This window comes from Harpia harpyja, chromosome 17 (genome assembly GCF_026419915.1).
Source record: "Harpia harpyja isolate bHarHar1 chromosome 17, bHarHar1 primary haplotype, whole genome shotgun sequence".
Classification (NCBI taxonomy): Eukaryota; Metazoa; Chordata; class Aves; order Accipitriformes; family Accipitridae; genus Harpia; species Harpia harpyja.
The window spans coordinates 26,575,000-26,600,752 of NC_068956.1; the positions used below are offsets into that span (position 1 = coordinate 26,575,000).

General features: G+C 40.0%; 1 protein-coding gene across 1 annotated transcript; it reads left to right on the forward strand.

Moving 5' to 3' along the window:
- The first annotated feature begins 268 nt into the window (after window positions 1-268).
- Window positions 269-25,546, forward strand: RXFP2 (relaxin family peptide receptor 2). Its single transcript, XM_052812411.1, is given in 19 exon segments — window positions 269-1,064; window positions 2,680-2,758; window positions 3,732-3,836; window positions 4,879-4,948; window positions 6,436-6,521; window positions 7,435-7,506; window positions 7,831-7,900; window positions 8,982-8,986; window positions 9,149-9,220; window positions 9,896-9,967; window positions 12,372-12,443; window positions 12,544-12,615; window positions 18,427-18,644; window positions 20,312-20,617; window positions 20,620-20,744; window positions 23,836-23,938; window positions 23,941-23,986; window positions 23,988-24,028; window positions 25,305-25,546. Coding segments are annotated over 19 exon segments (2,067 nt in total). The 5' UTR covers window positions 269-853.
- Window positions 25,547-25,753: the final 207 nt, after the last annotated feature.

Below are 25,753 nucleotides of genomic sequence, written 5' to 3' on the forward strand. Positions count from 1 at the left end.
TCTTCCATTAGTTTTTCTTGGCCATAAAAGCTCCTGTAAACTTTGTGAAAGCAAAAAAGTGTTTTTGCAAATGGACATATGCTCCATACCTGTAATGAAATAATAGAGCAGATTTCCTGCAAATGTTCTGCAGAAAACCAGTCATTTGCAATGTGCGCCAATAGAGGAAATAACAACTATTCTCTTGCTTTGAACATCTTGTCTAAATGAATGATTTATAAGACTATAAATGTAATTGCATTAATGCAAAAAAAATCCCAGGAGAAAAGCCATAAATCTGAGATCAACTTTGCAGATTCATAACAAGATTTGACTTGCCAATTGCTCAAAGATTTTACTGTAATTGTGTGTAGTAAGTGTTCTTAGTACTTGTACCTCTCTGATGTGTAAGTGGACATTTCCCCATGGCCCAGCCGCCTTTGGCATCAGAAGTGGCTTTCTCCATGCTCCAGCTGGAAGTCCTCTCTTCACAGGAGACTTACATTTCCCCCAGCCACGAGCACCCAAGTACCACTTCTCTGTCCATCCCTGGCCACGCTGCAGGGTTCTGCTACTTCATGCTCACACCTTTGAGGAAACAGTCTACCAGGAAAGGTACGTTAATAAGTTTCTTTCTGGCCAGCAATGTGTTCTGCAGATGATAGGAGAGAGAAGAAAAACAAACAGAACCTTTAAGCTGTCTCTTCTAAGTTTCAGTGGTGGTAAGCCATTTGTAGCTGACACTAATAAAACAGGCAGAATTAAAATGACATACAATGCACTTTAAAATGAAAAATGAAAATATTCTGTCGCATTTTGTGGTTGTAGTTTTATCAGGCCTTTCTAATTCGAAACTTACTCTACTATAGAGGAAATGTCTTCCTATATTTTCTCAGAATCCTGGCTGATAGAAGACATTTCAGTTGGTGGTGTCTGCCAAAAGGGTTATTTTCCATGCAGAAATCATACGATGTCCCTCCCATGGGCATTTCATTGTGATAGCATAAATGACTATGAGAATGGTGTGGATGAAGAGAACTGTGCTGAGTACTGCAACATCTGTAAGTATACAGAAACAAAATTTGGTTGTGGGGTGTGCTCCTCCAGGTAATACACACTGAATCACTAATAGTCGGCAGATGATCCACAAGCCTGACAAGTCTGGGGTTTTCAATGTAATTGATTATTTTCTTTTCTTCAATGAATGAGGGAATTACATCAATGAATTGGGAATTACAGACTCCAATGGTGAGATTCCTGTAGAATCCCTCTTATATTATCCTCTGCTGCGGAGAGTGGGTAATTACTGTATATCTGTCTGGGGAATCCTTCAAAGTGGGTGCACAAACTCCTGCACATAAGTAGGAGTACTTATGCTCAGTAAGGCTTTCTACCAGTAGAAGCGAAGAATTCTTATTCTATGATGTTTTCAAGTGTTGTAAGAGTCTTAGATATATACATATGTTGGTATATGTGCATAAGCACATACGCACTTGGTGGTGATCACACTACCATTCCTCTCTGTCTTACTGATCCTCATGCCCACTCTCGATCCAAAAGAACAATGAAGAAGTCAGATCAATGAGACCAATCTCCTTTTTTGGCTAGTAAATGATCCCTATTTTGGAGCATGATTCCCTTTACACCACATTTGACTTCTGTGACTCTGAAGCATGTTGGGTTGGAAGATAATGTGTCAAATCCACTGTCATCTGCTGCTTTGTATCCTCCCTCCCCACCTGCCTCCTGGTGAAGTTCTTACATCTCTTTCACTTCCTTTTCTTCTTTCTAGGTATTTCAAATCATCCTCCTGTGCCTCTTTCCTTTTTCATTACCATCACCCCTCAGCTACCACCTCTGGATGTGGTCATTTGTGTTTATGACTTTCCACATTGCACCTCTCCGTTCACCTACGGACCAGTGCTGTTACTAGCGCCAAACTGCACTCTGGTGTACTAACACTGATTGCCCCAAAGACTGATATTCTCCACATGTAATAGACATTCCCACCTTCTGCCAATCTATTAAAAAGAAAAAAAAAGTCTAAGCTTCATAAATTTTAACTGATTTTCTCTCAAATCTTGTATAACTTGTACAATTGCCTATACATTTAGCTGGTACAGTAATGATCTGTTCTCATCATTTTCCATGGTTTTGCCTGAAAGTTGAGATCACAAAACATATTCATTTACTGAAACTAGTGTAAACTTTCTGGTTTTTACTAAGTCACTTTCTGACTTTCAGTCGTGTCCTAGAACAATTCCATTATCATGTGTAGATTTTCACTATAAATAATTTGTAACTCTCCATGCTATACCATGTACTGCAGTGTGAGTTCCTCCACTACATGAATCATTCTACTTTAGCATTCAGTTCTTTTTACAAACACATCTTCTAACAGTATTTTGCATCAACATTAGATTTGTCTCTCTATTTCTCTCTCTCTCTTTGCCATGCTTATAGTCTGGTACACTTCTGATATTCAATTTACATGAGATTTCTTAATTTGGGCTTTTAGTTGCTACTCATAATCAGCAGAAAAGACAATAAAAACAATCCATTTGAAGACTTACTGTTGGTTCCATCCCATATAAGAAAACACATGTACCCCACAGACAAATAGGCATTAATGTTCTGGTTTTCATTAAACGATGATAGACAATTTAAAGTACAGCTGACAAAGGTTAACACCTCTTATAGGAGATAATAGTGGATGGGCAAGTATCTTTGATATGGTTCATGGAAAGCCTAATTATCTGCCTTTATCAGAAGAATTCTAACTTAATCCTAATGCCCTTATTAATATCCTTAAACTATGTTACACTTCTAAGTCTTTTCAGGGCATACATATATTTACTATAATTATAGAGATATCTGGAATTTTAGATGTGCTCAGGGAACTGCTTTACTTTCCTAGAGCTTTTTGCATGCATACCAGAGCAGAGCAATGCAATGTGGAACTTACTTATTAGTGCCAGGTTGCAGCTTTATAAAGTTGCAGGAAAATGGTAATTACATTTCTAGAAACTTTTGGAAAGTCAATATTTGTTTTCATCCCACTCAGGAACAAAAGGAAAAAGAAAGGCTTCTCTATGAAACATTAAAAAAAAAAATTAAAATCTTGAAATGTTTTATGTTGATCCCTTCTAAAATATTTCTTCCTGCCTACTGATGAAGAGTCATAAACCCAAAAGGCTCAGCTCAGTCAAGGTATTACAGCTCTGGGACAGCTCTTCAGATGGACTGCCAAGTTGGGATACCCAAAAAGCCCTTCCCTTAAGTCCCAGAAAGCAAGGACAGTGTCTTGGCAAGCAAGAGGCAAGTTTAGATGCTGTGTTCCTTCTGGTCTGCACTAAAATCAAAGCATCCAATTTCTCAGTGAAGTGTAGTGGCTTAAACAAATCTGCATTCTCTGGTGGAAACTGTTCCATCAGCAGTTTCTCAGATGTTCTCATTTGTATGTATAGATAAATATATGCATACATCAAGTACATGTTGTATTTCAGTTATGCTTGTTGTAGCTTATGGACAGTAGGATATTAAACTTGATTTATGTTTGACTTTTACATTTACTTTCATTACATGTAAAGCACTGCAGTCCTAGGAAGTGCAGCATCCCTGTTATATAGCCTTCCTGATAAGTGAACCTTACTAAGGTAATTTGGGGGTGTTGCATCTAGATGTCCAATCCCTTTCTAAAAAGAGGTCTCAGAATGACACTCCACATTCACTCAAGAATTCCTTTTCCCATGTCTCCACCAATACCCAGAAGTTTGCAGCTGCATTGAAACAGAACTAGAATGTGCTGCTGTTAATTTAAAGTCTGTTCCACTTGTTTCAAGTAACATAACCCTCCTGTAAGTACAGTTCCCTTTGCTTTCCAGCATAAAGCTGTTTTACAAACAAAGAGATGCCTAAACACACTTTGCATAGTGCTATACTACCACATATGGGCACTCTGCATTCAGAGACTGCAGAAAAGACCCACTATAGATATTTACTACATGATTTACTGGTATGTAGTGAACGCTGTGAGCATTTTGCTGCAAGGCCCACTTCAGTGTGGAATTCATCTGACAAAATATGTGTCAACACTGTAAACCAGACATCTAATACAGGTCATATGAACTGCACACAGAACATGTTTACTTCTCTCCTCTAGAGAGAGCTTGGGGTGTTAGCTGAGATGTGCATTTTGCACTGTAGATGTTTACAATGAGGTGAGTTGAATGCTATTTGGGTTCATCATTCCTGTTGCTTAAAGCCTGTCAGCCCCAGGCCACTCACTAAAGATCACTGCTTGTGCAGCCAGCTTTGGGTTAATGAGCACCCACCAAATATTGCTGAAGTTACCAAAGCAGGAATTTCAGGATTATGGGTTCTTAATGATGACTGACAGCTCCCTATTTCATTTTGTCAGCTCCAGTCCTACAGGTTGTCAAAATTTATATATGGCTGAATACTTGTTAATGTGAGAAATTCTCAAAGATCTGTCTGGATCAGCTAAGGAAAATATTTAAAAGAAGCCAGTCTTAAAACTCGGCAATGAAGTTTGCTGGCCTTCAGCTAGCTTGTTCAAGCAGTCGAGTACATTTACTTTCCAAACGGACCAAAGGGAGGCCTGTCTTCTCCCAGCTAATTCCGGGAGGGCACTCAAACTTCAGTTTGGGATTTAAACAATCAGGGCAGATGACAAAGAAGCTGAGATTACCCAGGCTTCCCAGGCAAGGTAATGCACCCAACGTACTGCACCCGATGTAACATAATGGGATGTGCCCAAAGTCCTTTCCGAGCTCTGACCCTATGACAGCTGCACCCAGATGTAACGTCTGATTTTTGAGAGTTGCAACACTGACCAGTTAAGACATAATTTAAATATCAGTTACCAATCACTTTTAGGTCACTCACACACAAACAGACTCATTCTCTTCCAGGTGAAGTTTTCAGCAAGTGTACAAAGGTGAAGAAAGTGTGAGTAGCTTGACAGTCATTAAATTATTACATGAGTCCTGGAGTATATAGAATGAACAAAATCAACATACAGTCACCTGCGTGATCACTTTTTTAACAGTATAGCACAGCATTTGCCTTTGAACTTCATGCTTTGATCATGTTGGTCTTCCAGTGTAGCCAGATCTGCGCAGATGCCGCAGTTTTGTATGCAATACACAGAGCTCTAGTCTTGCTCCCTGCCACAGAAAAAGAAGTAAGCAGAAAATAAGTCTGTCTAATAAGAAATGCCACCATTTTGTCATGAAACTGCACCTTACTGTTTAAAAGGTTAAATAAAGCATCTTTTTAACTTTTTCTCTTTTTTTTCTTTCTTTTTTGATGCTAAGCTACCATGGAAACCAACTGCAAAATTATGCAAGTAGCTGTACACATGGCAAGCTCTCCTGTGTAGTCAGTCCTCTCACAGACCACTAGTACTTTTTTTTTTCAAGCTGGGTGGTGTCTTCCATGTTCTTTACATAGTAGGATGGCCTTCTGATTGGAATTTGACTTGGAGAGCTTTCAGCACAGTTTCCTCCAAGTTCCTGTAGGAGCTAGTCTGACCTTCATTGAGTTATGAAGAAGGAAGGTGTTCATATATATTACATTGTCAGGTAGAATGACTTGTGTCCTTTTAAAATATGACTGTTTTTAATAACCGAAAAAATCAATCGATCAGCCCTATACCTCAGATAAATTCTTATAGGATTAAGGCATACAGACAAAGCTAGCATGTATGAAGTCTACATAAGAAAATAGAGACAGCTCCAAGGGTAAGAATTCATATACCAGACTTAAGATAAATCCTCATAAAACCCCTAAGTACACAGTATTTGAGTTTAGCTCTTGCTTCTGACTGGATGGTGTATGCCTTTTATTCGACAGTTCCTAATGGCAGCTCAAACTGCCTTCCATCCAAAAGCGGTTAGCAGCCTGCAGTAACAACAGTCATGTGAAAGGACTGTATCATTTGAAGAGAGGGCAGAGTGCTAGAACCAATTTTATACAAACAAAATATATATGCTACTAATTTTCAGCTGAGTCACATCAGCAGGTGCAATATATGTTAGTGTAAGTGTGCCAAGAAGGATGGCTAGTGATAGTTCACATTTAATAAAATTCAAAATAATAGCCTGTAGCCTCGAACAGGATTGGCTTTTCTCCCCAGCCTCCAGTGCTTTCTATTTTGTTTCTTATTTTTTATACCCTATGATCTTCTATTCCAAAAGCATAATCAAGAAATGGGACATGACACACCCTGGAGACAGACACATACCGAATAGTCTCAAAGAATTCATTAGAAGGTTCTGTTCTGGTGGAAAATATTGAATCTGACTTCAGTGGTGTTACACCAGGCATTAATTTAGTAGTGTGCTTAAAATGGCAGAAGGGGATAAATACGGGATTATAAAACATTTGCATTTCTAAGAAGTTAATGAATCATGATTATCCTGGCTTTCTTAGCTTACCGGTACTGGATTTCTACAACACGATTGCATTCAGACAATATCAAGGAAAGCATTCTTTGGACTTTGCAAACTTCAGAAATTGTGAGTACATTATTGCCTTATTTTCCCTTTTAAAATAACTGATTGTCTCTTGGGTATCACAGAGCAACCAGCCTTCCACAATACAGGAGATGGCATCTGAACTTCAACCCTTCAAAGTCTCATCCAACCACTATTCCGCATTTTCCAGTAGCTCGAGAAAGATGTGAGCACTTCACGAATTTTAACTCCTGCTGTGACTCTGAATGCCCACTGAGGCGAAGACAAATCGCTGAACTTCTTTTTGTATCATTATCCACCCATTAGAAACTTCATTTACTATGTGTACCTGACACTGCCTCATTAGTTGATGTTCGCAAACCATATTGGCCAAATTTTTCAAATGCCAGTATTTACAGCATTATTAGGCACCCAGGTACCCCTATCACTTCCAACAGCTGATACAAGCTCAGTGCCTTTGAAAATCAGGCTAATCTTTCCGGTTCCTTATCAAGTTTTGAATAACAAGCTACAGGTATTGACATTTTGATAGATTAGTGCACATAAATGCAAAGCATTTTTACTAAGTCTGTCTTGGTCTAAAAAGCATACGTATAAGACCTAGGCAAAAGTTGTCCATTGCATCATAGCAAAACATATCCACCCTAGTGCAGTGCAAAACTGTTCACAAAAGCACATTTTTATTGCTTTCCCCAGCATCATTCCAACTATAAAATATTAAAAAGATTAAATCAATTGCTACTGCCCTTGCAGTAAGTCAGCCTTTTATGAGATAGAAACCTTAAAACACTTTCACTTGGCATTTTAAAATCAAATATTTCTTGTCACAGTTCTTTATCTTTCTGGTTGTTCTCATCAATTGACTGAAAGGTTTCTGTTTCGTCTCTTTAAAAGTAGCCTATCAGTTTTTAGGTAGTATTATTTTAGTTTCTGTGTTATATGTTTTTGTCAACAGGTATCTCAGTCATAAATGTATCACTAGTTTGAAAGCTGGAGTACTCAGAGATCTACACAAATTGAAGTGGCTGTGAGTGCCCATTTTCTCCCTGTCTGTAAAAGCACCATTCATCTCTGGCAGCGCGCGTGTTTATGGCATTGATCTAAAAAGAAAGGAACAAGGCAGTAAAGCTATGTCTGCCAATGACATTCTGCACAAAAAAAATTGGAATGACTGCTGAAGCTTGCAACTCCTTTTCACACAGGTTATGTTCCAATTTCTGGAGATAATGTCTAGGTCTAGTTATTTCGGATTTGCAGAGGAAAAGCTCCCTCATGATTTGCTTATCTCATCCATTTTTTCATTGTTTCTTTACAAAGATTGGTGATGTAGTAAACTATTATTTCTTTCCAGAATTCTAGATTATAACCCAATGGTGTAAATTTCACAGCAGTTATTTACTGGGCTAAAGTCTGGGGTTTTGGTAAGTATTGCTCTTGCACGTTTTCATATTGGTATTGTTCAATATCCAAGTAGCTTTCCTTTCTATCTTTTTGGGTTTCCTCCAAGTTCTTTTCTTTCTTTAAGACTTTCAAACATCTTCTTCATGAAGGAATCATGCTTGTCAACTCCCCATGCTTACCACATTGGGATCCAAATTTGGATTTGGATTTCTCATAGGTATCTTCCATGCTAGGACTATCTTTACTATGTTTCTGTTAAAACTAAAACACATTCCTGAAGTTGTAAAACTGTTTAGAATCATATCTCTTGTCTCAGAATGCCTACTGGGACCTCATGATCTAAACTGGAAAACCTTGGATACAACCAGCAGACACCTAGCATCTCCTTTTAGAAAACTGAAACAGTATTTAGGCACTTGGACAATTTCCCATACAGATATCACTGTGATGCCTATAACATAAAATTCCATATAAGGCAGAGCTTACAGTATGCGGGAGGGAGATGTGAAGTCCTATAAGCATTTTCCATCACTCTCATCAAGCAAACCAGCACCTGAAAAGTATAATCTTGGTTTCTTAGAGAAGCTAGCAGCTGGTTTTAATAGTATCCAGGGAAATAAATTATTTGGGTTTGCTAGCAGAAAATTAAGTTTTTGCTGCTAGTCCCTTGGCTCAGGGCAAAGAGGATGAAGAATTTTGTGTCTTTAATGATTCATGGACTCAGCTGTTTCAGCCAAGCTGATGGCAGGCAGCTGCTGGCATCAGAGCTGGCACCAGTAGCCTTTGGACCAGGCTCCCCAGAGTAAGCACTGAAGCAATGGATGGAGCAAGGGCCGAAATATGTTTCCACCCTTACCAGCTCCCATGGGAAAGAGTTTAGGAAGGTCATAGCACATGTGGAAAACCTACAGTAACCATACTGAGGATGTAAATTATTTAATAAACACATTTTTTTCAGAGTCGTTCAAGTCAGCATATTTCTTGGTCATTCAATGAATCCATTGTGTATAAATAAAATACATTAAGAAGCTAGTATCAAAAGTAACTCTTTGTGCTATATTTTGCTACTGGTAACTTAAAAAAATCTTTTTTCTTGTGTAGTTCCTGTAAAATCTAAATTTACTTTAAATTTCAAAGCAATGTAACTAAATCTACTCTTGAATTCTTCTCTCAAAAGTTTACATTTGCATATCTTTCTTACACTTGCATATTGTGTTATGAAGTATGATAAAACATCTTGTTTTCTAACCATGTTTTAATTTATGAAGATCGATGATAAACAATTCACTTGAGACTCTTCCCAAGAAGATCTGTACTCAAATGCTTCTTATTAACTGTACGTAAGTAAATTATGCAAAGTTTCATTTGATAAATGAATACATTTTTTTCTGTGAAGATAAAAATTCATCATTTATTCTGTTAGACCAAGCCACTTTTAAAGGTGTAACATTCTAAAAAAAGTGTAACCTTGCCAAAGTTGAACCTCGCAGTGTTTCAAATGACTGTCTAAAAAATACCACGGTCCTCTGCCAACATAAATATTTAGAGCTGCTTCTTGTTCTCATGACTCTCATGAGTTGAGCAAAATTCTGTCTTTCACTTTAGTTTCCCAGTGAAAATGAAATTGGTTACTGTGAATGCATGTTTGTCCTAAGTATAACTTAGAATATATAGATACCCATTGCAATTAAATGTAAAATCTCCACCTAGTGGTCTCTATTTATTCTGGTATGCACATTACACATAAGAAATGCTAATGTATTAGCCTATTATTGCTGAAATGGCCAGTGACCTGGGCCGTAAATGGAGACAAAATTACAACAAAGACAAGAGTATAATTTGCTTTATTTCATATTTACATTCATATTCAAAACTAGGTAATAAATTTGCGATAATTTTGTAAGAAATAAATAAAGGAAGATCAAAAAAAAGATGACTAGCCCAGAGCTTAAACTACCTCCTGCAAAACTATTACACAACACATGAATAAAAACACTTTCCTTATTGTTATTCAGGGATTTTGAAGGCAGTCATATTAAGGCCTTAACTAACACCATCTTCCTGCAATGCGATGCGCTCACAGTATTGTAAGTAAAAGAAGTATGAAAATAAGGCAACAAAACCCTTTTGACTATGCGTGACTCTTAGTTCTCAACACAGGATTTGTCTCAATGTATTAAGCCTCATTGGGACAGTTGTGCTATTGTCAAGGAGGTATTCTTTACAATTAAGTGAATTATTGTATGCACAGTCACATGGCACATTTTGGCAATTGTCACGATCACTTGTTTCAACAAACAGAATAAGAAACAGGCATGCTGTATTATTTCCACCTTGTGATCAGATCATGAGCACCAGGGTGCTTTTTAAACTCCACTAACTCCTGGGACTTGCAATCTGATCACGAAGCAGAAATACTTTAGTATGCCTGTATCTCAACCTGAAGATATTTTTTCTTGTTGAATCCATTCCTCCTTCAGACTGGGTTTCCCCTTTGCAGGAAACCTGAGCAAAATGTTTTGTTGCTGTTAAAATTGAGTATATTGGTATAAAGTAATAACTCACATTTCTGATTTTTTTGTATTCAGCTGTATCTCCTACAACACACAGGACAAGAAAAGCAGAATCTGAAGGAGGATCATGTTCATGAATAAAAATTCTACAGGTTAAGAAATATAAAATGCTCCTTGGTGTTATAGATGTGGTGTCTTACCAGTGAGGAACAGGAATTCCCCGCAGTGGGACTCTATCAATTGCAGCAAGAGCAAAAGCAAAAAAAGCTAAATTTGCACATATAAAATTTCTGTCTGGATAGCAAATGCCAGAGCCTTTAATCAAACAAAATTCCATATTTCTCTTTTACTTTGTAATTTGCTTGGTTTTAATTAAAACTAAGGAAAGTTTTACTTAACTAACTACTTAGTCTTGCGTAGGTTTCTTTTGCACTGACTACAACAACACACCTCGTTACGGCTTGGAAAAATTAACCAGGGTCCTGTGTAACTTCTAACACAACTAGAAAAATAAAAAGCCAAGTAGTCATACTGAAACATTAAATTAGCACTCCGTACTAAATTGAATCATTAAGTACTTATTCTAATATATATTTTGCTTTACATGCCTCTTCATGGAAATCAATACACTTGCTGCCTGCAAGCGCCTTTTCCTCATTAAAAGATTTGGGGGAATTGTGAGCTTTCTAAAATCTATTTTTAAATTACAAAGCGCGAGCTATTACATGCCTGTAATCTGTGAGCGTACCGCACTTTTTCTGCCAAAGGTGAAGCAGGAGGCCACGCAGAACCAAAGGCAGAAGGACAGAAAGGAACCCCGGCAAGAGGGAGCTGCGGGTAGTGCTTAGGGCAGCGTCACAGGGATGGGGGGAAACTTATTCCAAGACTTTCTGGGTTTTACAACAGACATAGTTGTACGGGCTGAAAAACAAGTCCCAGCGACCGTCAGGCTCCCTCCTTTCTGGGCATACCAGTGCCCAGCTTCACCCGGCTCCTCTGCAGCCAATATTACATTTTTCAGTTGCTTCGGCTCGCACACAGAGGGTACCTATAGTCCCTGTACAGTCTATACGAAGATAGCTAGGGCAGCATCTCTGTGCTTTAGAGGAGACCCAGCCTCTCCCAGTAGCTGTCTGGGGAACTTAGGCACCTACTTTAAGATCTGAGACTGCCACTTCCCCTGGGGATAAGCGTGTATGCATTAGGCTCATCTGCATACAGTCACACTGCATCTGGGTTTTGGTTGCCTCACGATCCGGCATGACATGTTTAGGCAGAAACACAAAACAGCCGCAGAAGGTGTAGAAGCAGAAAAGAGAAGAGAAAGCTTGAAGGAGAAGGGGAGCTGTCAGTGACGGGAGTGACATGAGTGATTGAAAGAGGCTGCTACTGGCTGTGGAAGGAGAGTAGTGACTGAGGTTATTTGTTAAAGACGCTGATTCGCTGGCATGGTGAAAACTCATTCACTAATACTGATCTTCAGTGTTGAATTTAGTGTGGGATTTTTTTTAACTTTCTTTTCTTTGTTTTTTCATGTTCTACCTATATGAAATGTGAAAGCTTCACATCTATGTAATTAGGCTTTGATTCATCTCACCTCTCAGCAATTATTAAGTTCATAAATTATGGAGAGACCCTCCGGCAACCAGGTTCCCAAATTAGATACCTCAGCTGAATTAGTTATGATGAATCACAGCTAAAACGATCCATGTTTAGCAATCACCAAACATCAGTGCCTGTACCGACTGGCTTCAAAGTGACTTATGGATAAAATCAGAGCAAGGGAGTATTGGATGAACTGAAGTAATGATAAAAGCTAATTTTGCTGCTATTAAAATATTAAGTAAGATAGTATGCCTCCTCACCTATAAAAAGGAGAAAATCTGAGTCTTAGAGTTCTTAAAGTTTGTGTAGTGAAAGGGGTGGGTGCAATACTAAGGATTAATCCAATTGCTTTTGTTCTCTGTATTTCTCGAAGGGATCTGTCCAGTAACATGATTACAGAATTACCACGTTATCTTTTTAAAGATATGAAGTATTTACAAAAGCTGTAAGTTATAACTAAGAATTCCCAACTGAATTTAAAAATGTACTAATTTAGCTTGTCTTTTTCCTGAAATAAAATAAGAAACCGTTTTTCTTTCTTTTAGGAACCTGTCTTTCAATGCACTTTCTCACCTCTCTGAGGATCACATGGAAAGTCTTCAGCAGCTTCAGTCATTGTAAGTAAAACATGAAACATTTTACTAACATAGCACACTAAATAATATCCTTTCTTTCCAGGAGAAATATTAATCAATTACAAAAGGCGTGTTAAATATTGATTGCCATTCTGTAAGATGCTGAATGTACTTCTAATTTCTATTCCTTCAACACCCTAAGGTAGCAGGCCAAAATACGCATATTACAGCCATGCAGTTTGCTCAGTTTTACTGCTATTCACAAATGATAAGCCTAGGAGCAATCAAAACACATACCTTAAGAACAAATTACACAACAAGTACAGCTAGGGCACCTGGGCAGATAAGGACATGAATAAATGGTAACAAGTATTTTAGAATTTCTATAAACTCTTCTTTGGGGTGGTTTATAAAATACTTACTTCACAGGGCTGAGGATTCAGCCACTTTTTTTTTTTAATTAAGTATTTCACACAAAGCTTGAATCCAGAAGTTTTCTTATTTCTTCTTTAATTTGCAAAGATTCACCCTCATCTAAAAGTACATCTTATAATTTCATTGGATTCAAGGTCAAAAAGCAAGACTACAACATCTTTTTTAAAATTGTCACTCTATGCCACGTGGCTTTTTCTTTAAAAGCTGTCCAAAAGAAGAAGTAAATGTTATTTTTAAATTCACGCTATTTTTTGTTAAGCAAAAGGAAAACATCCTGAATTGATCTGATTAATCTGAACAGCTTTCCTGCAACTCATTGATATTTTTCTCCTGTGCTACACAATGAAAAATGCTGTGAGGAAGTCAACAGACAGGGTAATATTCAGTTCCTTTTTGTAGACCCCCCTAAGTGTCCAAGGGTAATCAGGTGATCAATGTGTCTTAAGTCATTACAGCAAGGGCAAAATTTAGGCCATCGGATCAGTTGCCCACAGGTCAGATGTCTAACGCTGCTTGACATCCCTGCAGCATCTCCACTCCAGAAATCCTTCGGTCTCTCACGGGTCCTGTGTCACATCTGCCTGCTCACAAGGATGTCTTGGATACCACAGGACACGCCAAATAATACTAGATGGAGTATTAGTTTGGTGAGCCATTCAGCAAACCAAAAGCTAGCCTAGGTTGAGATAAGCCTTTCTCCAGATCCCAGTGACTGTGTTCACCACTGGCTTATTCAGCTGCCCATGTACAGGAGTCTGGTGCCGTTGGAGATGCCCTTCGGTATCTATCCCACCTGGCCGTCACCTGCTAATCCCTAAGGCTGCAGGTCTCGTGTCTTACCAGACAGCTCTACATGGGCATCTAAAACGGGTGTCTCCAGGGCACCTCAGGTGGTTTTTGATGGATAACTGCATCAATCATACAGCAGCTGTGCCAGAAGAACTTCCTTTTAGATTCTTTTTGAAGTTCCATTACAGCTCTTTGTTTCATTATTATTCACAGAACTAAATGCAGCAAGTATCAGTATTCTAGTCCATAAGCCACCACAGGAACAAGTCAGTAATCGTAAGACAGGACATTGTTTTGAACTATGGATGGAGACGTGCTCTGCTGCTATATAAACCTTGACCAGCGAGGGAAAGTGTACTATTTTAATCTGAGAGCCGTGATAGATATGGTACTGCCAATGTAATAGTACCACCTGCTTGTCAAAATGGTTGTCTGATCTATGTTTCCAACTGAGAACATGCAATACAGGACAAGGAATGTAAGACAGACATAATGTCACACACCCCCCCGCTGCCCCCCCCCCCCCCCCCGAAATCTAACTGGGCTAGAATTAACCAGAACAAAGTGATTTCAGCAATCATTCATTTTTCCAGAAGCCTTGCTGACAGGATGACAGGTGTTTTATTTCATGGGATAGACAGTATATAATATGAAAAAGAGGTTTTAAAGTTTAAAATCTCGGGGGAAAAAAATGCTTCTTGGCTGGGGCCAGGACAAGAGCCAAACCAAATCCTGAAATAAAATTTGAAATCCTTGTCAAAAAGAATCTCCACTGTGTCTTCCTAGAAGTGAAACAGACAATACAGCTGGGAAGAGCTGAGGCAGGAACATCTACTAGGTTATTTGGAAATACAGGAATCCCTGATCCCAGATCAGGTATCAAAGGCATGTCTGCCCTAGGACCAAAGCTCCGGAGTTTGGGATTTAACCTTTTCCTATAATGGACATGAGCACTCCCATACTCTTATTCATAGAATCCTAGAATCCTAGAATGCTTTGAGTTGCAAGGGACCTTTAAAGGTCATCTGGTCCACCCCCCCTGCAGTGAGCAGGGACATCTTCAACTAGATCAGGTTGCTCAGAGCCCCGACCAGCCTGACCTTGAACGTTTCCAGGGATGGGGCATCCACAACCTCTCTGGGCAACCCTGATACAGCCACAGCGATAACACTCTTTGTGCTGGTCGTAAGGCCTGGGTAGTTGCTACACACACACTGTCACATCTGTCAGAGGTTCCCTGCAGTTCTGCTTCTGGTACTCTTCACAAATGCAGAAGTCATTACTCACCTCTTCCATCAGGGCTTTCAAATTCAGGCTTTCCTTTCCATCTTACCAGATTAATATGTTCTTCCTAAACCATATTTGGAATCCTTGGGATCAGCTATTTTTCTCCTTTCATCAAAGTATTTCAAAGGGATACAACAACCCAAGTGCCTTTTATCTAAGCAGAACTCCTGACTTGGTAGTTTTGTTATTTTTCTTTTTGGTTCAGTTGTGATGATTCCCTTTTCTAAAACATGATCAAAACATATCTTTTGTACGCTGCCTTGCCATTGCTATGAACCAGTTTCAGGTTATGCCAGCGCATCATATGAATAGAATGGGTTTTGTTTTTCATGTTACTGGAGCATCATTGACAAGATTTCAGTTCCTGTCACTCTGCCAATATTTCACCCGCCTTTCTCTAAAATATCATCTGTGCAGGTATTGTATCAAATCCCTTGAAATGCTATTGCCCAACAGGTAAGGTAAAAATGATACACTGCAGTCCAAGTATGGCAGCACCTGCACTGAGCATCTACTGCAATGGCCTCACTCAATACCGCACGTTTCTTTTAGCATTTTTGCCTCTGTGAAGTGGCTACAGTTGGCTTGGATTACACTAGGAGTTTCTTCTCCTGTTTGGATCACAGCTAATCAAATAACCTATTCCCGTGGCTTCTTTTCTTTTTCCATTATAGCCAAATGTGCAAAATAATGAAGTTCTTTCACTGTTTCTGGCCCTATTGAGTTTGCTAATCTTCCAGCACATGCACTCCTGACACTGAATTTGTAGACTGAAGGTCTGTTGGGATGCAGCAGAATGAAGCTCTGCTTTCAGACACTTCAGAAAATGCTTACTGAATATATTCAGTACACAAAGTGTCCTTTCATGGCTCTATCACCATTAGGATTTTTATCAAGTTGAATGCTTTTAAGGCTCTCAGTGCCAGTACTGGTTTTACTTGCATGCATGTAATATTACCCAAATCTTTTCCTTTTACTGATATTTGATATCGCATTTCCCTGATGTATGGAGTGTATGTCCTGCCCAGCCAGCAAGCCCCATTGAATCATGCCATGTCACGGACAGGGGAAGGGTTATATTTCTCCATTATTTTGTTTCCAGGGTTCATTTTAATTGTTGTTGGCATTTCCTCAAGATCTGTTTGGACAGTCACATACACCCATTGGTGTCTTGTTCTTGTTTGTATTACAGCAGAACAGAAGTCAAAATTTTGTATAACGTTTCTCCTTACGGGTGTCCCCAGTTGCCTGCCTCATACCTCTATGCCCTGTGCTTTCTTCTTGGCACATGATGTGAGCAAAGCAGGTTGCCCCATGGCACTCCATATGAACATTTTTCAACGCTCAGCACCTCTCTTGCCCCGTGTAGGGCATTCTACATCTGCTGCAAGTATTCCTCATCTGCCCTTGACTATACCCTTCTCCTTCAGTTCTGTGCTCCTCTGTCACTCTTGGGGTGGGAGGAGGGAACCTACCTGTACCCTAAACATCCATCTGTCTCATCACATGCACATCATGACTGGTCCTAGTAGCTGCCTTTAGTCCCTAGGCTCCATTTATGCTAGTAAATGTAATTGTGTGGCCTAACTAGCTCACAAGGGACAAAACAACGAAGCAGTATGGATAGCTGCTTACGTCCGTGTCTTGGCCCTCTTCATTTTACCAATGTGGATATAACCTGAATGTTTTATGTGGTTTGGTAGCCCAATTTCTGCAAAAATAGATGAAATGTTTCGCTATTTTAAACAGAGAAAGGAAACACGCTCCTTATTTTGTTCCCTCACTTCTACATCATATCACATCATTTCTTTTTCTGTCCTTCACACTTCTTTTTGTGGCTGAAGTGGAATAAATAAAACTGTTTGCTTACTTGGGAGTTACTGTAGCCTTAAGCTTAGCAGCCAGAAGTAGAATACCTCATTCATGTGCACCACAATTGGGAAGCGAGTAAAGAAACAGAAAAGTGATTATATTTTGGACATGAATAAAAGCCATATATGTTCATAGAGAAGATAGAACATACACTGTATAGACATCTTAATTCACTGTCATAAAGCACACCTTTCTCCTTCACAGTATGTCACAGCTACATGCCAGTAACACCAGTTGCCTCTGAACTACAATCCCTGAGCTGAGGCGAAGGGCTTTAAGAGTGTCACACTTTCACACTTAATGCCAGCCAGGATATATACTCAAATGCCTCTTGCCTCTCTAAATAATTAAAATGTCATTTTTGATAAGAAATCTTCAGGCTTATTTTTTCCTTCTGATTTTGGTCTTTCAGTCTAGAATTGCTCCCAAATATTTATATTTGCTTATTCCATGCCATGAATGTAAGCATCTTCTTCAACTGTGCATGTTCTTTCTGACTTTATTTCTAAAAAGCTCATATTATCCTCTTTCCTCTACTCTTCATTACTTCTTGAAAAATAAAACTCAAATCAGCTACTGTCCACTTACCAGCAGATGGTGGATACAATCAATAGGACCACATCGACATGCAAAATTTGATATATCATTGTTCATACATTTCGCAGCTACAATTATGTCACATCAGAATTTTATTTGCAGATCTATCCTTCGGGTCTTATTTTTTTTATATACCAGAACATATTTTTAAATCTTGTCGAAGTCAATGGCATGTAAGGATACATTTCCGAACAACCCTGCTCTTGCAGGCCTTACTGTATTAGAGCCTTTATGTCCTGTCCCACAAGCCTTCTTTATGATACCACTGCCACTGAAGCAGAGAACTATTTATTTGAATAATGGTCAAGGACTTAAAACGTTTAAGCTGTGATAACGTTCGTTACCAAATTTAAGTCATTCCACAGGCATTCCACAATCTGTTAAGGCAGGCAAAATCCTTCTGCCAAGGACAGTAAAGGATCTGCTTCTGAAGCAGCTTAGCGTGAAGAACATCCACCTGCACACTGACAACAAACTAAGAGTAGCAAAGCAAAGTCCTTACAAGGTTTGTGAAAACAAAAAATACACCAGCTCTGACCATTCCTCTCAAGTCGTACATGAACAAGGGCAATGTCTTAATTGCATATTACAGCGACCTGAAGGAAATCACAGCTGACTGTGGCCACTACCACCAGCATTGTTACTGGGGACCAAAAGGATATGAGCTGCTACCAACCCCCTAAGTAAATCCTCCCTTGATTTAATACCTCTCACATCGTGCCCCTCACATGCGCTAGGAATTATTTTGCTAAAATTTCTTCTCTTCCAGCTCCTTGCACCTAATTGCATAACTAGTACATTACTGTGACATTGGCTTGTGTTTAACCAGCAGCCTTACGTGTTCATTTCTTTATTTTCAGCTACTTCGAAAAGTTTCACTTATTGCTTCCATGCACTCCACCTGCACATATGCACATCATTAGCAGTTGGGATATCATCATTTGAAGATCTCTTAGCTAACAATGTTCTGAGAGTATTTGTGTGGGTCATAGCTTGTGTTGCATGTTTTGGAAATCTTGTCATCAGAATGAGATCATTTATCAAAGCAGAAAATGAGACGCACACCATGTCTGTCAAAATTTTGTAAGTATGTATTAATGGTATTCATAATGCATTGATTTGATTAGTATATTAATAAAATTAATGTATTAAGATAGTATTGTATGCTATATTATGACATTATATTATATATAATACATAACATTATGTATGTTCCAATAATCTCAGTTTGCTTTCTAGACACATACTAGTTTCAAAATACTTAAAAATATTACGCATTATCTATTTTTGCACTATTTTCTGATATTCTAAATGAAATTGAGTGTCAAAAAATAACCAAAGTCCTTCAATTCCTTGACTTTAGGTAGTCAAGATGTGTAGAAAGAACCTATGAAACTTAAACATTTTACTTTATTATTTACTACTATTCATTCTACATTAAAGATTATGGACAATCTAGCTAGTGTTGGACTAATTGCTGTCTGGATTTATTCTGTGATGTGTCAACTCATCATCATCTGAACTGGTCAGGCAGTTGGACTAGATGATTGTCATAGCTCCCTTCCAGCTGAAATATTCTATTCTATTCTATTCTATTCTATTCTATTCTATTCTATTCTATTCTATTCTATTCAATTCTATTCCATTCCATTCCATTCCATTCCATTCCATTCCATTCTCCTTTTTTGGCACAGGAACTAATAAGTGCTTCTGTTATTTTTGAATTGTATATTTCAAAACGTGAGTACTTCCAAATGATTGCAGTAGGCCAAATCCTACTGCCTTGTAAGCTTAAGGCGCAATAGTCTGATGCTGTTTCCAGGTGATTAACCCTTTAAAAACATATGAGACCTATTATTACTTCCCCTCTCTTTGTTCAAGTTAACCAAGCCTACAAACTCTTCTGACGGCATGTTAACTTCACACAGGGAACATTTTATCTTGCATGACTTCAGATGCTTACAGTGCAGATGTCTATGAACTAGTCACTTTGCACTCTCTTTATAGTCAATGAATTGTGCAATTTACCTAATTCTAAAAAAGACATCCAAAGTAGGCCTAATGAATCCTGTCCCAAAAGTAGCTGTTGACTTCATTGACTGTAAAGACAGTCAAGGCACAGCTGGCTCAGATCTGCAGCTTTGTAAATGGCTGAAGTCAGTGAAAATGAATTCACCTTGTTAATAGATACATATTGTGGATGTGTAAAATTAGAAGAGGTGAACCCCAGGCAAGATAACAGAGATCTTCTGTGTATTTATTATATACTGCCCTGTATATACTATATAGTGCCATAGACCTGCCAGGTCTCGCACACTCTGCCTGAGATTCTTTCAGCTTGCTCCTGGCTGAAACTCCACCACTGCAGTATCTGTACCCGGAGCAGTGCCCAGACACTGCTGCAGCCTCTCGCCAGGGCTGGCTGCCTGTACGCCAAATATTGCAGTGATTCAATATTCTGCTGCCTGCAAAAGCCACCGTGCTGGCCACAGACAGGGAGCTTGACGCTGGATCGTTGCATGCTCACAGGAGCCCCGTTGGGCAACACTTCCACTCTTATATCCTGACACCAGCTTCCACTCTCCCATTTGAGACTGGGGGGCTCGTAGCCCCATAGCACATGAATTCTGATGCCGCAAGCACAGGGTTAAATTATTTTTGAATGCCAGCCAGGGTTTGGCTAAACATGTAAGTAAACTATACATAAAGCACTTCATTGCTATTTTCCAGTAAAGTGTAAAATCTATTTCTTAAATAGGTGCTGATTATCTTATGTGGCTGCCTTGGTTCTTCATTGGAGTTTTTGATGTTAAATACCATGGACAGTATCAAAAATATGCTGTGCTGTGGACGGAAAGTTTACCATGCCATATCATGGGGTTCATCGCTACACTATCTACAGAGGTGTCAGTCCTGTTGTTGACATATATGACCTTGGAAAAGTATTTAGTGATTGTCTGTCCTTTCAGTAATACCCATCCTGGAAAGCAGCAGACAGTAGTGATTTTTATATCCATACAGATTGCTGGATTTGCCATAGCAATAATCCCATTCTAGGATGAAGAGTTTTTGGAAATTATTACAGGGAAAATGGAGTTTGTTCTCCACTGAATTCTGATTGCACAGAAGAAATTAGAGGCAACAGGTATTCCCTTGATATATTTCTTGCTAAGTTTAATTTCTACTATGTTATAATTACTGATTAATATTATTTTACTAGAAAAACTGACAGTTGGTCTACAGAACATTCGCTGATAGATGCAATTCTCACTACACTATTAGTGTTCATGTTGTAATCCTTCCCAAAGGCCCACAAAAGGACCAGAGCCTTATGTGCTGTGTGCTAGCTGCACACTTATCGTAGAATCATAGAATAGTTTGGGTTGGAAGGGACCTTAAAGATCCCCTGCCGTGGGGGACAACTTCAACTAGACCAGGTTGCTCCAAGCCCCATCCAACCTGGCCTTGAACACTGCCAGGGATGGGGCATCCACAACCTCTCTGGGCAACCTGTTTCAGTGCCTCACTACCCTCACAGTGAAGAACTTCTTCCTCACTTATCATCTAAATCTACCCTCTTGCAGCTTAAAGCCATTATCCCTTGTCCTATCACTACATGCCTTTGTAAAAAGTCCCTCTCCGACTTTCTTGTAGTCCCCCATTAGGTACTGGAAGGCTGCTGTAAGGTCTCTCTGGAGCCTTCTCTTCTCCAGGCTGAACAACCCCAACTCTCTCAGCCTGTCTTCACAGGGGAGGTGCTCCAGCCCCCTGATCATCTTCATGGCCCTCCTCTGGACTCGTTCCAGCAGGTCCATGTCCTTCTTATGGTGGGGGACCCAGAGCTGGACGCAGTACTGCAGGTGGGGTCTCAGGAGAGTGGAGTAGAGGGGCAGAATCCCCTCCCTCGACCTGCTGGTCACACTTCTTTTGATGCAGCCCTAGATATGGTTGTCTTTCTGGACTTTTTTTTTTCTTTTTTTTGTCTGTGCCGTCAGAAGAGTTTAGCATCTAATTTTAACAAAACACAAGTGAGTGTAACAAAGAAGAGGAGAAGACATAGAAGGAAAGAGTAATTTGAATAATGAGGTAATGCAATTACTTAGCTATACTGTGTGTACAACTCAATGGCTTGAAACCTTTTCAGTTTTATAAATCAGTAAAATCATAAACCTTCAACTACTACTCAGTATAGTCTGGATTGAAGAAAACAGTGATGATATAAATAATATGGGATGAGACTTTAAAAGCATAGCTTTATGTGCATTATACTGGCAGCGAATAATGATTAAACATATATATGAAATAAACTGGAAATTAACAGAATAAACCCCATAAACATCAGCCTGAAATACGTATGAGATGGTCATGCTCAGCCTCAGAATACTCATTCACAGCAAAGACTGAGAATTATTCAAAATGCTACCAAATGACCTTCCTCCTGACCTGCATTTGCCAGTTTATTTTGCCAGTACATATACATTTAACAGTTATTCCTTGTTTTATCTCTTGAAATCAAAAAGATGAGAAAGCTACATGTCAAAAGATAGTTTGTTTCAATCCATACTTCTGAGCAAAAGCCTGTTTCCACCTTGTGATGGATTGACCCTGGCAGGACACCAGGTGCCCGCCAAAGCCGCTCTATCACTCCCCTCCTCAGCTGGACAGGGGAGAGAAAATATAAAAAAAGGCTTCTGGGTGAAGATAAGGACAAGAAGAGATCACTCACCAATTACCATCATGGGCAAAACAGACCCAACTTGGGCAAAAAATTAATTTAACTTATTACCAATCAAATCAGACTATGGTAATGAGAAATAAACCCAAATCTTAAAACACCTTCCCCCCACCCCTCCCTCCTTCCCGGCTCAGCTCCACTCCCAGTTCTGTCTACCTCCTCCCCGCAGTGGTGCAGGGGGACGGGGAATGGGGGTTGGGGTCAGTTCATCACACGTCGTCTCTGCCGCTCCTTCCTCCTCAGGGGGAGGACTCCTCACTCGTCCCCTGCTCCACCGTGGGGTCCCTCCCACGGGAGATGGTCCTCCACCAACTTCTCCAACGGGAGTCCTTCCCACGGGCTGCAGTTCTTCACGAACTGCTCCAGCGTGGGCTCCTCTCTCCACAGATCTGCAGGTCCTGCCAGGAGCCTGCTCCAGCACGGGCTTCCCACGGGGTCACAGCCTCCTTCGGGCACCCACCTGCTCCGGCGTGGGGTCCTCCCCGGGCTGCAGGTGGAGATCTGCTCCACTGTGGACCTCCCTGGGCTGCAGGGGGACAGCCTGCCTCACCGTGGTCTTCCCAACGGGCTGCAGAGGAATCTCTGCTCCGGCGCCTGGAGCATCTCCTCCCCCTCCTTCTGCACTGACCTGGGGGTCTGCGGGGTTGTTTCTCTCACATATTCTCACTCCTCTCTCCGGCTGCAATTGCACATTTTTTCCCCCTTCTTAAACATGTTGTCCCAGAGGCGCTACCACTCTTGCTGATGGACCCAGCCTTGACCAGCAGCGGGTCCGTCTTGGAGCCGGCTGGCATTGGCTCTGTCGGACACGGGAAGCTTCTAGCAGCTTCTCACAGAAGCCACCCTTGTAGCCCCCCCGCTACCAAAACCTGGCCACGCAAACCCAATACACAGATGCTGGGATCTTGACATAAATGGCTCTTTCAATGGCTCTCACCTACTTATCGGAGTACTCCAGTCCACAGAGTTGCCATCTGATGAACTGTTAAAAACGTTGCTCTGCAACACAGCGCAGTGCGATTAAAATCCAAGTTGCACAGCTTGCTCTGCATATGTTCTTCCATCAGTAATTTGGAATGAATATTTATACAGACCCGAGGAAGTCAGTCTAAAATGAACATACGCCTCAGAGCAGTTTGTCACTTTGCTGGGGAATATGTCGTTCTTTCTGTACTATGTGAGAGTCCTGCAGGTGGTTTCTGCTTCAGATTTACTGCAGCATTTCTAGTCAGGAGACCAGATCTCTGTGGAATCATGAGCCCACCCGTACTGTGCATTAACTGTGTTTCTATAGTAACTTCTTACAACTTATTCACATCTCGCTGTGTAACAGATGGGAACACGTGATATGTGAGCAGGCTGCGTGACACTAGACAGTATTGAGGAGCTGTTTCTAACATAAAATTGGTATCTATGTACTACAGATACATTAATGTAAAAATTATAACAAAATAATAGAAGAGAATGAAACAGAGAAGTTGTCGAGAGAAAGGGAAGAGAAGAAAGACCATTTCAATGCTATTTGTTTTGAATCTTGTTTCTCCCACATCATTGTGTTCTTGTAGGTCAGCATGTTTTGGTCCGTTCAGAAAACTGCCCTTCGGACATCAGAGGTAGGGAGTCACACATGCAGGGATGTTGCTGTTGCCAATCGTTTTTTTTCATAGTATTCACTGATGCCATCTGCTGGATTCCTGTCTGTCATTGAAATCCTGTCCTTATTCCAGGTGGAAATTCCAGGTAATGCTGTGTGCGTGTGATTTCTTTTGTTAAAGATTCAATTTAAACCAAACCAATTCTGCCAGAGGAATTCTAGTTAACCATTGGTGAAGAGTAAGTATTGCCCAAAACATTTGACTTCTGCATTCAGAAACTGAGCTTTAAAATACATACATACAATCTTCAATCCGTGTATGTAGGCGAGAACCAGAACAGGCTACCCCGCGAAGAGGTTCTCCTCTGCTACAGCTGCAAAATCCCACGGTAATACGTGTAAGTCCACCCGTTTGATCATCGGGAAAACAAAAACGCAACAGGAGGGTCTTTAAGCAACCCAGACACCACATTTATAAGTGCAGGCAATGATTTCCAGGGGGTCCTGAGGAGGCCACGGGCCGTCCCTGCACCCTCCCCTGCCAGCCCGCGGAGGAGCTGTACAAGGTCACGGTTCTCCCTCACCGCACTGGCTGTATGCAGCCCTGCTAACCTTGCAGCCGCTAACAGATAACACAGTAATAAAGGCATCCTGCTTTCCCATTATAATTCTAGAAAATTGATACCTCGTGGTTGTAGAAAATTGGGTAAATAATTCTCCGTAATATGAAAGGCATTAAAGAAATGTAGTAAATTGTCAGTGGCTTTATCATAAAACCTATTTAGCCTCATTGGGAGCGCTGAATTCCATTTGGAGCAAAGTGATTACATGTCGATTGCTGAAAATAAAACGTGGCCATCACGAGGGTGTTCAGAAGATGTACGACTGGGGCTGGCATGGGCTTCGTGACGGTGAGGCTCTATACACAGCTCAGCTCACGGCCCTCTGAGCAAGTCACTTCATGCCTCTGTACTCCAGGTTCCCCTCTGTAAAATAATAACAATGATAGCTTTTGTAGGGCATTTTGAAACCTACTGATGAAAACTGCCATGTAAAAAATAGGTATGGGATTTGGATTTATATTAAATACTATGCTAAAGAGAGATGGACTTCAGCTTATGTTTAGTGCTTTTATTAAATTCCAGTAGATAGAGACAAAGACACTCTCTGGTGAAAAGCTCTTTTTTTCTCCCTTTTCATGAAAACCCATGGTGAACTCAATGAAAACCACAATAAGCAATGTTGAATTTAAACCCCTTTCTTGTAAAAATAATACTATGGTAATGTTTTGCAAAAAAATGATACAAAGTGATGTGACATAAAGTAAAATAAAGGCCATAAAGTAAAAATTACATAAAGACATGTTTGCTTCTTTAGCATTCCTACAACAGAGCATATGAATTATCTTTCCTTTTCTCCTAGACACTGTCCCTTCCTGGATAGTGGTATTTGTTCTGCCAATACACAGTGCCTTGAACTCCACTCTCTATACACTCACAACTAGTTTCTTTAAGGAGAAGTTGAAGCAGTCACTGGACAGTCATTGAAGGAGGGCAATTTTCAAAAATGATGAAGAAACTTTGGCCACTTCAGTCACACAGACAGACCGTCCCCTCACCCATAGCTCTTCGTTTATGCTTGGATTTTTAAAAAATAACTCCTGAGGACAGTGCTAACTTTTATTTACCGATCTACAGTGGTTGTTTCTCAGCAAGATAACAGAAACAGGACCTAACTAACTGCCTTACAGCTGCATTAATCTCTGAGATTTGTATGTAGATTCCTTTTGGCCATTAACATCTCTGTATTCATCTTCCTGGAAAATAAAATCACAACTGTTGCATTCATCAGGGGAGATTTGTATTGCAGAT